This window comes from Sinocyclocheilus grahami, unplaced genomic scaffold (genome assembly GCF_001515645.1).
Source record: "Sinocyclocheilus grahami isolate Dianchi unplaced genomic scaffold, SAMN03320097.WGS_v1.1 scaffold271.1, whole genome shotgun sequence".
Classification (NCBI taxonomy): Eukaryota; Metazoa; Chordata; class Actinopteri; order Cypriniformes; family Cyprinidae; genus Sinocyclocheilus; species Sinocyclocheilus grahami.
In genome coordinates, this window is record NW_015505450.1 from 90,383 (window position 1) to 104,605 (window position 14,223).

Genomic DNA, 14,223 nt, shown 5'->3' on the forward strand with positions numbered 1-14,223 from the left:
AGAGAGAGAGAGAGAGAGAGTGAGTGAGTGAGTGTGTGTGAGAGAGAGAGAACGTGTGTGTGTTGCTTTCACCTGTCTGAATGTCCAGTCCGAAATAGAAAAGCGCCCCATCTCCCAGCGCGCACAGCAGGTAATGACTGCTTTCAAACGTGGTCATGAGGATGGAGCGAGGGATGATCTCTACAGCACACATCAGTGAGAGACATGTGACAGGAAATTACATGTTCTTCAGCTCAGCAAACACATTCATGCTTCAGAAGCTCTTCAGATTCATTCATCAAATGTTACTATCAACACCCAAACAACACACTGTGAATTTATAATCTTATATAGGAAACAGAGTACCAACATTATTCATATATGTTTATATTATGCACATTTTAAGACCTACTTTATCACTTAACTCTATCCAGCATTAACTCTTGAGCACAGCAGAAATACATTTATACTGCCCATTTCATGAACATGTGACGCTCAGGCTTCTCCAGACACTTCCATTCATTAATCTCAGACAGCATAGAGAAATATCTTTCAATGAAAAGTGACCGTTAACTCAATTATTAATAAAAACACAATCTAAATAAGTGCTCTTTTATCTTTATAATATGCATCTCAAAGGCTGTGGAGAGTAAATGTACAGGAATAAGCACTGCTCTGATCCGCCTCACTGGGATCACAGAATATAAAGTGTGCATTTCTCAACCTTCAGATGTACAGTGGGGAAAAAAAGTATTTAGTCAGCCACCAATTGTGCAAGTTCTCCCACTTAAAAAGATGAGAGGCCTGTAATTTTCATCATAGGTATACCTCAACTATGAGAGACAAAATGAGGAAAAAAAATCCAGAAAATCACATTGTAGGATTTTTAAAGAATTTATTTGCAAATTATGGTGGAAAATAAGTATTTGGTCAATAACAAAATTTAATCTCAATACTTTGTTATATACCCTATGTTTTATTAGACACCTGATGTGATAATTTCAGTGTTTTCAGTGAGTGAACACTAGCCAGTTCACGATAACTCGGTTTGTCTTGATTTCTCTGTCTGTATGAACGTGACCTAGACAGACATTGAGCACAGAGACACGCTGAAAGAGGATCAGCTCCAGACCTGAATACGTCCTCCATGCAGCGGTTTCAGAATGCAGGAACATGACGCCACACATTACCATTATCACACAGAGTTTTTCTGTGTAATGTCTCAAAGACTTTAGCTTGAGTTTGGGAAAAGTGCTTTATAAAAGCTTCTTCTGCAAAAATGAATAAATAGAAATAAAGTGCAAAGGAAAGTGAAAGCGTGTTCTTCAAGCTTCGGTCTCTGGAGAATGTGTTCACACGTCATGATCTGTGTGTGCGTGAGTGTGTCTAGTGCAGTGGTTCTCAGCCCGCGGGGCGTCACGAATTCAAATGCGGCCCACCGTGCTGAACACAATTTAAAAAAATTACTTTCAGTTTTACAATTCATTTTAGTTTTTACATTAATTTAAAAATGTACTAAATAAATATAAGCTATAGCCTAATGTTTATGTAAAATAAGTTTGTTTTTCATATATTATTTTCAGACATGAGCAGTACTCACACAGCCTAATTATCGTTACGCATTTAAAGTAACGACCAAGTGGCCAGCGGCAGACAGTGAGCATATGCTTCATCAATTTAGCCTTCTCAAATCATCATGACTTGACTAAAATAAAATCTAGAGATATAAAACAGTTCAAGCATATAACAATGTTTAAACGTTAAACCTAGATAAACGTGCGCTGTATCCAGTAGTTTGTGCGGAGAGTGGAAGCTGAAGCGCGCTTTGCAGGACAGAGAGGCGCCAGCGCGATCACTTGCATTTTTTTCAGTAGACACGTCATCATTTTTGCTCATAAAGGTAAGAGTAATACATCACTCGTAACTGTAAAGGGTCTACTTTTATTTGTGTGCACTCACAATATCAACAAAACGTTGTGCTTTTATAAAATAAAGAAATCAAACATGATGCGCTTTCTGCTGTCTCGGTCTTGAACAGGAGCGCTTCACAAAAATGAACCGAAACTCAGCGAATACATGCCTCACAGACATGATAAATATATCTATAGAAAGCTTTAAATTACTACTTAATGAAATAAAACAAATCAAAAACAAAAACTCTTTCATTATGATCATAATCTGTAAAGATGCACTTCTCTCTAAAGGCGCGTCTGAGGAGATGGCGAGTCAGGATCGACAACTTCATCCTTGCGACACCGACTCAGAAAACACTAGTTTATTAGTAAATAATTCAAATATCTCCTTACTGTTTCCCCCTGACGCATTTATGGTAATTACTTTTGCCGATGCTTTGCGGCAAGCTTAAGCCTATTGCGTGCATTTGAACGCAGAACTCTTCAGCGGAGCTGACGGCACGCACCACACATACTGCTGCTGCTGGACACTAAACACCATCCAGCCGCTCTTGACAGTCACGGCAGCACGGTCTCATGCTGTTTCCACCAGCGCGGCAATATTTTTTCAACACTAATTGATGGATGTCTAAAATATAAAAATAAGGAGAAGCCTAAAACAGGCTCGAGGCCCTGCCCGTGTCTGAACTATGACGTGAAAATTGTCCTGAAGCCCGGTCCGAGAGGCGTAAAAAAGTCGGGGCCCGTCGGGCCTGGGCTGAAATGCAGGGCTCTAGCTCTGATCTAGCACACAGAAAACGATTTGACTGAAAATTGATCAGAAGAGAAGGAAGATAGATAGTGGTCATCTGCGCAGTTCAGAAAAAGAGGCAGCTTTTCTGCATTAGGTAGGTTTTTATTTTATTTTTATTTTTACTCTGTGTACAGCAGTTATTGTTCATTCTAAATAAATTTTTTAATGTAGAATACGTGTTACATAAATACATGAAATGTAGAACATATAAAAAAGCACTCGTGGCTCGTCTGCCAGTGGACTTGGACCATAGTGCAGCCCGGTGGAAAAAAAGGTTGAATATTATATAATGAATGTAATCGATTAAATATCATAATATTTAGGATATAATATTATAAATCAGGTTGGTTTGTATTGCTGACGGGCTAATATGTAAATTATATGTGTGCGGCCCACGAGACTTGCACTTGGACCATAGTGCGACCCGGTGGAAAAAAAAGGTTGAGAACCACTGTTCTAGTGTCATGAACACGAGTGTCTGTGTGTGTGTGTGTCTCACCTCCGCCCAGCATTTCTTTGTGCAGCGGGCTGAAGCAGGGTAACTTCAGCATGCGAGCTGAGATGTCGGTCCAGAGTCCCACAGCACAGATGCTGGATTCTCCCACGCTCTCACCCAGAGGAGTGATGTCCAGACACGCCACCTCATGCTCCATCTCTGTAGAGCTGCACACATCAAACACCACCGTCATCAGTCATATCACGGTACACACACACACACTCACACTCACTACAGCGCACACACACACACACACACACACCCATCACACACCCTCTCACACACTCATCACACACACACACGGCTATTTAGCTCCAACCCTGATGAAAACTCTGGCACTGACACTTCGGGTTTATATCACACAATGAGTTCTGGTCCTCGTTTGATTGTTCGAGCAGCATTACAGAAGTGCTGATCTATAAGGACTGTTTCACTGTGAGTCTATGCGTCAGTGCTGGGGATTTAGCATCATTAGACCAGTAGGGAGCGACAAATGACCGTCTGTACTAGAGTCACTGAATCATTCACAGAATCCATTTGTTCAAGTGTGTGTGTGAGTGTGTGTGTGTGTGAGAGAGTGTGTGTGAGTGTGTGAGTGTGTGTGAGTGTGAGTGTGAGAGAGTGTCTGTGTGAGTGTGAGAGAGTGTCTGTGTGAGTGTGAGTGTGTGTTAGTGTGTTAGTGTGAGTACCTGATCTGTTTGAGTTCTCCTGTGAGTATCTGAAGGTAATACAGCACTCGACCCACAGCCAGAACCACCTGAGAGCTGTTGCAGGACGCCACACTGATGTTCCTGCCCTGAGGCTCCTTCCACTCGCTCACCAGAGCCTTGCTGTCCTGCGTGACCAGCCTCACAGACACCGACGTGATCTGAACACAAACACGCGTGATCACAGGCATTTTGACATGACCACAGTGAAGTACAGCTCAGGTGTGTGTATGCGCACCTGTATGAGCTGCTGATGCACTACATTCCCACAGAAGAACGTCTGCTGATTATCCACAAACCCCGGCAGCTCCGTCTCCTCCACCTCCTCTCCACTCAGCATCAGCACCCTACACACACACACACAGAGAGAGAGAGAGAGAGAGACAGAGACACAGATGGCAGGAATGAGTAAGTGAGGTATATGTCAGCTCTAGTCTGAAGTAAACTAAATGCTCTTCTCACCTGGTCTGACCCACAAAAGACAGAACCAGCATGTCATCAGTGTCTCTGCTCGACTCTGAGCGGAGAGGCCACAGACCTGACAAACACACACACAATATCAGCGTAAGTTTGTGTCAGAACCCTGCCTATAAAAGAAAGAAAGGAAGCAATATTGACTTTTGTCAAACGCATATGTATGCCGTAAATCAGCTGCAACCGGCAGTGGCAGAACCACTCATTTATTCTGATATTTGTGACAGAGAAGCCAAGCTGAATAGTACAAAGTTACATGACAAAAATCATTATCAGTCAGCTGTGCATCGGCTCCACCTAAGACGGCAAAACACTCAAAAGGGCAAAAAAAATGACAGTCATTAACTGGCGATCAATCTGTGAATTTGATCTGACAGTAAGCTCTCATCAGGCGTCTGACAGCGGGTGTGATGAAATGGATTACTGAAGGTGAAAAGCGATGCAATGAGGTTTTAAATTAGATGAATTTTTTTATTGCACTGGATTAACTAAATTAAAAGTCCCAATAATACATAAAACTCACAGACATTTTGGATGATGCTAATAACTGCTATGCTGTTCTATATTTTTAAAGAAATGAGTGTTCCTTAATTTAACAATTTACACGGCTGAAGCATCAGCAGTACAGTACAGCAGGAAAAGGAAATGAGCACAAATATACTGTGCATTCACAGCATGTAAGCGGCTAGTGATTAACATGAAGAGCACTTAACCACACCTTTGATGCCGGGCAGGTCGATGCTGGCGTGCTCATGGATCCCAATACCATTCCGAATTATCCTCAGAGAGCCTTCCTTAAACGCTCCGGAGCACGTCACCAGCTGCAGGAACACACACAGCAACTGATGACACACACTGAATCTGGATCAGGGCTCTTCAGGACCGCAGTGATGCACAGACGTCCCTCACCTGACCCTGTCCTTGTCTCTCCAGGTCCACCACACACATGTCCACTATCGGCCTGCAGTGTAGTGTAGTGTACTGCAGTGCAGTGTAGTGTAGTCTAGTGTACTGCAGTGTAGCGTAGTCTAGTGTACTGCAGTGCAGTGTAGCGTAGCGTACTGCAGTGTAGCATAGTGTAGTGTACTGCAGTGCAGTGTAGCGTAGCGTACTGCAGTGTAGCATAGTGTAGTGTACTGCAGTGCAGTGTAGCGTAGCGTACTGCAGTGTAGCATAGTGTAGTGTACTGCAGTGCAGTGTAGCGTAGAGCAGGGCAGTGTAATGTAGTGCAGAGTAATGTAGTGCAGTGTAGTGTAGTGCAGTGTAGCGTAGTGTACTGCAGTGTAGCGCAGTGTCGTGCAGTGCAGTGTAGCGTAGTGTACTGCAGTGTAGCGTAGTGTACTGCAGTGTAGCGTAGTGTAGTGTACTGCAGTGTAGCGTAGGGTAGTGTACTGCAGTGTAGCGTAGGGTAGTGTACTGCAGTGTAGCGTAGGGTAGTGTACTGCAGTGTAGCGTAGGGTAGTGTACTGCAGTGTAGCGTAGGGTAGTGTACTGCAGTGTAGCGTAGGGTAGTGTACTGCAGTGTAGCGTAGGGTAGTGTACTGCAGTGTAGCGTAGGGTAGTGTACTGCAGTGTAGCGTAGGGTAGTGTACTGCAGTGTAGCGTAGGGTAGTGTACTGCAGTGTAGCGTAGGGTAGTGTACTGCAGTGTAGCGTAGGGTAGTGTACTGCAGTGTAGCGTAGGGTAGTGTACTGCAGTGTAGCGTAGGGTAGTGTACTGCAGTGTAGTGTAGCGCAGTGCAGTGTAATGTAGTGCAGAGTAATGTAGTGCAGTGTAGTGTAGTGCAGTGTACTGCAGTGTAGTGTAGCGCAGTGCAGTGTAGTACAGTGTAGTGTAGCAGGGTTGGGCTGCTCTGACGCACCTCTCCCAGCAGCTCCACATGCAGGTCTTTGAGCACCACAGCTCCGTCCATCAGCTCCTCTTTCTCCAGCAGCAGCATGAAGAGTCGGCCCTCCATGTCTCCCAGCAGGTACCGCGAGCCGTTCGGATCCACGCGGTTATGACACACGATGGTGCTTTGCTGTGATGTTTGAAACACGCTTTAATCACGGAGTACATGAGAATACAAACGACAGCTTGAAACGGACAGGAGGACATCAGCAGATGTGTTCACCTTGATAGTTGGAGGAGCGATGGCTAAGTATTTGTCTCCGTTGTGATAAGTGATGGACTCCTGTCCGATGATTATAGCTCCTCCAAACGGCTCTGGGACTGAATATATGTGAACACACAACATTTCACACCAATGACTCATAAACCAGCATGTCTATAACAGTCAGTCAACTTCATGAACATGAATGACAACAATTAAGTTTGGGTGAACAAAGCCTGTAAGAATGAATTTAACAAACAATTAAATAAAAATGTAATAGACATAACCTGTTATGACAGAGTTAAGTGTAAGAGCCTTAAAATGGTATTTGGATCCGTTTGGGCTGTACAAATCTTTTTAACAAAATAAACTATGCAAAACAGTCATTTATAACTTAATGCTTGACTGGTTGATTAACAAATGAGAAAACACCGTTTACTTTATGATCAGACATGTTTGTTGAAATGCATTTTTACAAGAAATACTCGTGCTGTCAATGGTAGCTTCAAGAGATGCTGCGTGTGAAGAACATTTACATGGTTCAGAAACTCTGCAACAACATGATTTATAAAACTAGCTCAATTCTGTTTAGCATAATGCTTATTTCCGAATCAGGGCTCTACGGATACTTTTCTTTTTAGGAGCGCTTGTGCTTCAAATTTAAATAATTTAGGAGCACGGTCAAAAATTTAGGAGCATCTTCTAATCAGTAATCAAAAATTCTGACAAAAAAAATTAACCTTCCCATTACGAGGTGATAGTTGACTCCTTAAAGTGATTTATAGGGAATTTTGTTTTTACCTTTGTAATGGCATTTTTCTAACTTTATTAAAAGTATGTCATCTTTTATGTAAAAATCAAAAAAATATATTTATAAGCTTTTTAACATTTCTAATTAAAACAATAGAAATAAAAACAAGTAGAATAAGAAGTAGAATAAGAATAAGTTACCAATCAAATGAAATCAGTATTTAAGAAATAAATCTTTGCTACAGAGTTGGCACAGAAGAACACACAAGTGGCTTGTAGGTGTATTTTCAGACGTTTAATGAGGTTCAGAGGTCGCATGAGCGCAATTAAATTCATAAATTCATGTTGAGGTTAATGTTTTAAATATAACATTTTGAATATAGAAATGATTTAAATAACAGAAAAGATGCTTTAAATCAATATCACATTTGCAAACTGTGTCACTCATCTTAGTTCATCCCGATCTGACAAAACTCCATTATAATCGACGAAGCTCTCTACACTGCACAATGAATATCTTATTTACACCCCGTCAACACTGTGTTTGTTATAATGAGAGGATATGTCTGTGATGCATTACTCAACGCTGCAGAAACACGTACGTATATTAGAACCTTTGAAGCTCCCTCAGCGCAAACACAAATATGCTGACCGGGTCAGTCGCACAGGTGCTCCTAAATATTATTTCATAGTCGCACGCAGTAGTTTTCAGTCGCAAATGCAACTGAAATGGTCGCACTGTAGAGCCCTGCGAATGCAAGTTATTATACAGTATTTGTAATGATGTGGGTTTCTGCTCGAGCAGCCCGTGTTCAACAGATCTGAAAAGTCGTCTGTGAAGCATCACCTCACCTGGAATGACCATCGATGCTTCAGCTTCCACGTTCTCCTGCTTCCAGGGTCCTTTGTTGAACTCCTTCTCTCTGAGAGAAACCTCATATGTCTTGACGTGCCGACCCTGAGGATCCTGGACACACACAGCTGCATGAGCAGACGGGACACTCGCTCTCACACACATCGCGCAGGAAGATCCATACCTGATATATGAAGCAGACGGTGGGCGCCTGGCAGCCGTACAGGAACTGGACGTCTATGACCTGCAGCTCCTCCAGACGGATGTTGAAAGCTTTGAGCTCGCGGTTATCACGGTCCAAAGGAATGACCTTAAACAGCCCGTCGTATAGCCGCAAGCCGATCATACGACACTCTGGATCCACGATCCCAATGATCCCGGTCTCAGACGGACGGCCGATCCGATCCTGACACAGACGCAGCGGTCAGACGAGGCCGAGGCCGTATGATGCAGTGTGTTTGGACAGGTGTGTGGGTTACGGTCTTACCTGCACGTTTCCGTGAGCGCGGGTGATGATGTCGATGCTGTCTCCGTTCTGCTTGTACTCCAGGATACAGGCGTTGTATTTAGCGGTCAGAATGAACAGAAGATCTTTGCTCTCACCCTGCACATAAAGCAAACAGACAGCTTTTAATAACATTATGCAAATGCAGAAGTCTGTTCGTCCAAGTGTTGACATGCTGCAGAAATCTGCACGAGTAATTCAAGTGCTCTCACAGAGCTGCATGACAAACAGCATCGATCGACGCGCGTTTCTCAGTGGCTTATGCCTACACTCGACTCTAATGGTGTTTCTGCACTGATATGAGGGATGTCAGATATTCATCATCTATGAATATATCATAATTGTTGTTTTAACACTGACAATATCCAATAAGTCACTCACTTTGCAAAAAGCAAACAAAAACACACTTTAATAGTGCACACTTTTACTGTGTGATGGAACACCGCCACCTACTGGAGGTTTTAGCTTCATATTTAAATCATCATTTAAAAAACAAACTCAAAAGAATTATTTCTACAATTGTAATTGCAGCTCAAAGGTGGCATTAATGCATTTACACTGCATTAACAAGTCTGTGTAAACATCTAGGTGTTTCTGCACTGATATGAGGGATGTCAGATATTCATCATCTATGAATATATCATAATTGTTGTTTTAACACTGACAATATCCAATAAGTCACTCACTTTGCAAAAAGCAAACAAAAACACACATTAATAGTGCACACTTTTACTGTGTGATGGAACACCGCCACCTACTGGAGGTTTTAGCTTCATATTTAAATCATCATTTAAAAAACAAACTCAAAAGAATTATTTCTACAATTGTAATTGCAGCTCAAAGGTGGCATTAATGCATTTACACTGCATTAACAAGTCTGTGTAAACATCTAAACACTGCTTTAGATGCAGCTTCTGCAACACAAAGTTAGAGAAAAAAGCTCTTATAATGGTGAAACAGCCATGGAAATCAATTTAAAGATTCAGCATTTTAAATCAATTTTAAAAATCAATAAAAATTTTTAAATCAGATCAGATGTTCACATAAGCACTGAAATGAAATAGAGTTAATATAGTATATTTGCAGACAGCCGGTTGTAGATTTAGAGTAGAGAGCTGCTGCTTCTGATTCTCAGTTCTCCACCGACGCAGATCATCTGGGGCCAGTTGCATAAACACAGACACTATTTTAAGACTGGGTCTTAAAGGAGTAGTTCACTTCCAGAATAAAATCTCCCGATAATTCACTCTCCCCCATGTCATCCGAGATTGTACATGTCTTTCTGTCTTCAGTCAAAGAAATCAAGGTTTCTGAGGAAAACATTCCAGGATTTTTCTCCATATAACGGACTTTGATGGGGACCAACGGGCTGAAGATCAAATCAGTGCAGCTTCAAAGAACTCTACACGATCCCAGCCGAGGAATAAGTCTTATCTAGAGAAACCATTGCTCATTTTCTAAAAAAAAATAAACATTTATATAGTTTTTAACCACAGATGCTGTGGTCTTGCACTAGCTGGACTTCACGCATGATGTAATCACAATATGGAGAAAAATCCTGGAATTTTTTCCTCAGAAACCTTGATTTCTTTGACTGAAGACAGAAAGACATGTACATCTCGGATGACATGGGGGAGCGTGAATTATCGGGAGATTTTATTCTGGAAGTGAACTACTCCTTTAAGAACTAGTTTCACTAACTAGCAGTAGATAAGGGATAATTGGTCATCCTTCTGAGATTCAAATTAGACCAATCGCCCTTTTTGTAACCGAATTAAAAAAGTTATGACCACTCTTGAAGAAAATAAACTTTTTAAGACTAGTCTAAGCAGTTAACGCATCAGTCCATCACTACAGACGGACACACCTTGGGTCTGAAGAGCTCCATGACCGCGATCTTGCCGTACATGCCGACCTCTTTGACCGGCCGCAGACCCTCCGCAGTGACCACATAGATCTCCAGACGCGTGTTCTTGGCGATCAGCAGGTTCAGATCCTCCGCAGAAGTGAAGTGACCTGCAGACAGACATCAGCACTGACATGAACACGGCACACCGGTTTAACTAGTCTCGCTCTAACTCAGTGGTTTTCAGTCCCACCGCTCTGCACATTCGTGTTTCTTTTACTTACACACCTGATTCAGATCCGCAGCTCGATAAGAGACACAGAACGTGCAGAGCGGGGTTACTGAACCACTAACTCAACACTCCTCACTAGTGCTGATCTAGTGCTAACATACTAGTTTATCCTCACTAGTGCTGATCCAGTGCTAACAGACTAGTTTATCCTCACTAGCGCTGATCCGGTGCTAACAGACTAGTTTATCCTCACTAGCGCTGATCCGGTGCTAACAGACTAGTTTATCCTCACTAGCGAGTCGGCATGATAACATGAAGAACTTTCAAAGAAAATTAAACTGACGCGACGTGATAACGTGAGCGAAGCTCGTAGCTGTCAATCATTCGGCGGGTTGTTCCGCGCATGCGCAGTAAGCGACTCGGGCTCCGCAGATCTGCGGCTGCAGTAAAGTCACTCTGGGCTCTTATAGCACACATCAGATCCATATTTCTGATCGGATCTGGCGCTCATAACAGCTGTGTGCAGGTATGTGTCCGTGCTGCTCTCAGCATTAATGTTTGCGCGCGTGTTGCTCTGCATCGAGCGGCTCGTGTTGCTGGTGCTTCTGTTGAGTTTGACTCCAAATCCTCCGTTTGGCGTTCAGCAGAATCCGGTTCCGTTTAAACGAGTCGTTCAGCACCTTATCTCAGGACACACGTGGCTGTCAGGACGTTTCGAGGGGAAAATAAACGCGTTTGGCCGTGTTTTAGTCACGGATGCCCTCTGAGGCCTCGAGCTAACGGCTACATGTCACTAAACGGCGAGATATGAGCACAGAAGGCGATAAACAGCGACCGCGGACACATGCTTGTTCATACTAATATTAATCGGACAGTAATAGCTCGTCGCTCGTGTGGTTGTGTTCATGAATTCGTCAGAGCTCGTATTAGTTTCACACACGAACAGAACATAATAATCATAAATCGGTGTAACAGCAAGGCTTGTGCTGGTGCTGGTGCTGGAGCTGGTGCTGGTGCTGGAGCTGGTGCTGGTGCTGGAGCTGGAGCTGGTGCTGGTGCTGGTGCGAGTGTGCGGCTCGTGAGCACAGCTGCTGGTGCTGGTGCTGGAGCTGGTGCTGGAGCTGGTGCTGGTGCTGGAGCTGGAGCTGGAGCTGGTGCTGGTGCTGGTGCTGGAGCTGGAGCTGGTGCTGGTGCTGGTGCTGGAGCTGGTGCTGGTGCTGGAGCTGGTGCTGGTGCTGGAGCTGGAGCTGGTGCTGGAGCTGGTGCTGGTGCTGGTGCTGGTGCTGGTGCTGGTGCTGGAGCTGGTGCTGGTGCTGGTGCTGGTGCTGGAGCTGGAGCTGGAGCTGGTGCTGGTGCTGGAGCTGGAGCTGGTGCTGGTGCGAGTGTGCGGCTCGTGAGCACAGCTGCTGGAGCTGGTGTCAGAAAGCGTGCTGTGCTCGGGTCACACGGCCTGTGGCTGTGATGTACAAGCCCTGATAACAGCTGGTGTTCGCTTGAGAGGGTTACAGAAGAGAGCATCTCCTGATCATCATCATCACAAGAGGACTACACCAGATCCAGCACCGCTGCAGTTAACATGTGTATCGTTTCATTTGTGTTTTTCTGAAAACGGCTGGTCTATTCGCTAGAGAAGACCCTCATTCCTCTGTTAGGGGCATGTTGGATTACTTTAAACCCGCCTAAATAATAATGCTGGACGGTGAGCCCCATTCACTTGCATTAGATGGAGAAAAATCCTGAAAGGTTTTCCTTCAAAACATTCATTTCTTTTTGCCTGTAGAAAGAGAGTAATATACAGACATCTTGGATGAGTAAATATAGTTTTTATTTTACTATTATATTGGATTTCGCCATGAAAATTAGGGCTGGGTTTTGACACAAATTTCAGTATCGATTGTTTTGGATATATATCAGGTACAGTACATGCCAACTAATGCTGTAAAATATACATAACAGTTTTTACAATAATATTCCTACTTCAGATTTATGGAGTTACTATGGATTTATTCAAACATAAATTAAACATTGAAGAACAGTAAAAATGATAATGAATATGTTATATGGTGCATATATTAAGCAAAATGCCCCTCTCTACAGTTTATTTTTCTATCTGATTAATGAGTTTATGGTCACCGGATATGGTTTTTCTGCGGTACATGTGGCGTTACTGACATTGTTTAGAAGCCGTTATATATATAAGCCGGAGGAAACACTGATTGAGAGATTACATGAGACAGAATATGGATTGTAAAGTTGTATTCTTTATTTTAACTTGCCTTCGGATGTTTAGTCATGTTTATTTTGTGCAGAAGCTGGTATTAATGTGGAGGAGATGATCAGTTCACGTCTGTTGATCTGAGGCGCTACAGCGATCTGTCACTCCACATTAAACTGCGCCAAAACAGCGTTTATTGTTTCAATACTGCAATACAATGGACGGAATTTGAAATCTGAGAAGCACAATGCTTATTGCGATTTATTGGGTGGGAAGTGCCCTTCAGTGTTCCGTCCATTAACTGAAACAGGCTAGACTAATCGATTCTTGGGATTTAAGAATCGATATCGTTCCATAAAAATGAGAATCGATTAATATCGAGATATCTATATTTTTTTACCCAGCCCTAATGAAAATAGCCATAGATGCTGACATGGCAAGAAAGAGAAGATCCGAGAGCCGAGTGATTTCAGTGTGTGCGTTGTTTAGTGTTGTGTGTGTTATTTCAGTGTGTGTGTGTGTGTGTGTTGTGTGTGTTATATCTCAGGGTTTGTGCTGGTTTCAGCAGCGGCGCAGTCATGCGCGGCGGTGTCTGCAGTATCCGGGCTCTGGCCCCGGTTCTTCTGCCCCGCTGGCTCTGTGGCCCCAGGGCCCGTGCTGCTCGTCTGCACGGATCGGTGCGGTTCTTAAGCACAGACTCTGTGTCCGCGGCTCTGCCTGCTCGCGCCCGTGTGGTGATCTGTGGAGGAGGCATCGTGGGCACGTCGGTGGCGTATCATCTGGCCAAGCTGGGCTGGACGGAGATCGTGCTGCTGGAGCAGGGCAGGTGACACATCTCTCTGAGATTCACATCACATTCCTCTCATCTGTAATATCTGAGTCCGTGTAAAGCTCTGCTTCAGTGGGATTCACCTGTTTGTTTGTGTCTTTTGTAGACTTGGAGCCGGCACAACTCGGTTTTGCGCGGGAATAGTAAGCGTTGCCAAACCTCTCTCTGTTGAGAGTAAGATGGCAGATTATTCGATCGCACTCTACGAGCGTTTGGAAGAGGAGACGAGTGTTAAAACAGGTGAGAAATCACCATCACTCCACAGCAGAGCGCTGATTATCAAAGACAGCGTGTGCTTAATTTAATAAGGTAATGGTCTGTGTTGCAGGTTTTGTTCGGACCGGCTCTCTGTGCTTGGCTCAGAATCAGGACCGGCTCCTGTCTCTGAAGCGTCTGGCGTCCAGACTAAAGTGAGCCACTCTCTCCTTCTCATTCTGATCTCTGTATGTGTTCACAGCACAATCAATAAAGCAGTAGCTTCATGCTGTCAACGTTTACTCTCACTGTACTCTCACTCTCACTGTACTCTCACTGTACTC

The 14,223-nt window shown here is 43.6% G+C and overlaps 2 protein-coding genes across 3 annotated transcripts in view; one reads left to right on the top strand and one right to left on the bottom strand.

Annotated features, from left to right (window-relative positions):
• Positions 1 to 10,579, bottom strand: part of LOC107599771 (DNA damage-binding protein 1-like) — a gene marked incomplete at its 5' end in the record, with an annotated part of 19,965 nt that extends 9,386 nt beyond the window's left edge. Inside the window, 13 exons of the mRNA XM_016291463.1 lie at positions 73 to 180; positions 3,185 to 3,348; positions 3,871 to 4,049; positions 4,127 to 4,235; positions 4,351 to 4,426; positions 5,081 to 5,183; positions 5,272 to 5,448; positions 6,224 to 6,382; positions 6,476 to 6,573; positions 8,057 to 8,171; positions 8,242 to 8,463; positions 8,545 to 8,661; positions 10,430 to 10,579. Coding sequence (XP_016146949.1) covers positions 73 to 180; positions 3,185 to 3,348; positions 3,871 to 4,049; positions 4,127 to 4,235; positions 4,351 to 4,426; positions 5,081 to 5,183; positions 5,272 to 5,448; positions 6,224 to 6,382; positions 6,476 to 6,573; positions 8,057 to 8,171; positions 8,242 to 8,463; positions 8,545 to 8,661; positions 10,430 to 10,579 — 1,777 coding nt within the window. The remainder of the gene's footprint in view (positions 1 to 72; positions 181 to 3,184; positions 3,349 to 3,870; positions 4,050 to 4,126; positions 4,236 to 4,350; positions 4,427 to 5,080; positions 5,184 to 5,271; positions 5,449 to 6,223; positions 6,383 to 6,475; positions 6,574 to 8,056; positions 8,172 to 8,241; positions 8,464 to 8,544; positions 8,662 to 10,429) is intronic.
• Positions 10,580 to 11,008: 429 nt separating this feature from the next.
• The window catches only part of pdpr (pyruvate dehydrogenase phosphatase regulatory subunit), an 18,540-nt gene continuing 15,325 nt past the window's right edge, over positions 11,009 to 14,223 (top strand). Inside the window, exons 1-4 of one of the 2 annotated variants that reach the window (XM_016291435.1) lie at positions 11,009 to 11,166; positions 13,403 to 13,681; positions 13,791 to 13,924; positions 14,013 to 14,094. In XM_016291435.1, the coding sequence (XP_016146921.1) occupies positions 13,434 to 13,681; positions 13,791 to 13,924; positions 14,013 to 14,094 (464 nt within the window). In that variant the 5' untranslated portion in view covers positions 11,009 to 11,166; positions 13,403 to 13,433. The remainder of the gene's footprint in view (positions 11,167 to 13,402; positions 13,682 to 13,790; positions 13,925 to 14,012; positions 14,095 to 14,223) is intronic. The other variant, XM_016291436.1, reaches the window with a different exon arrangement.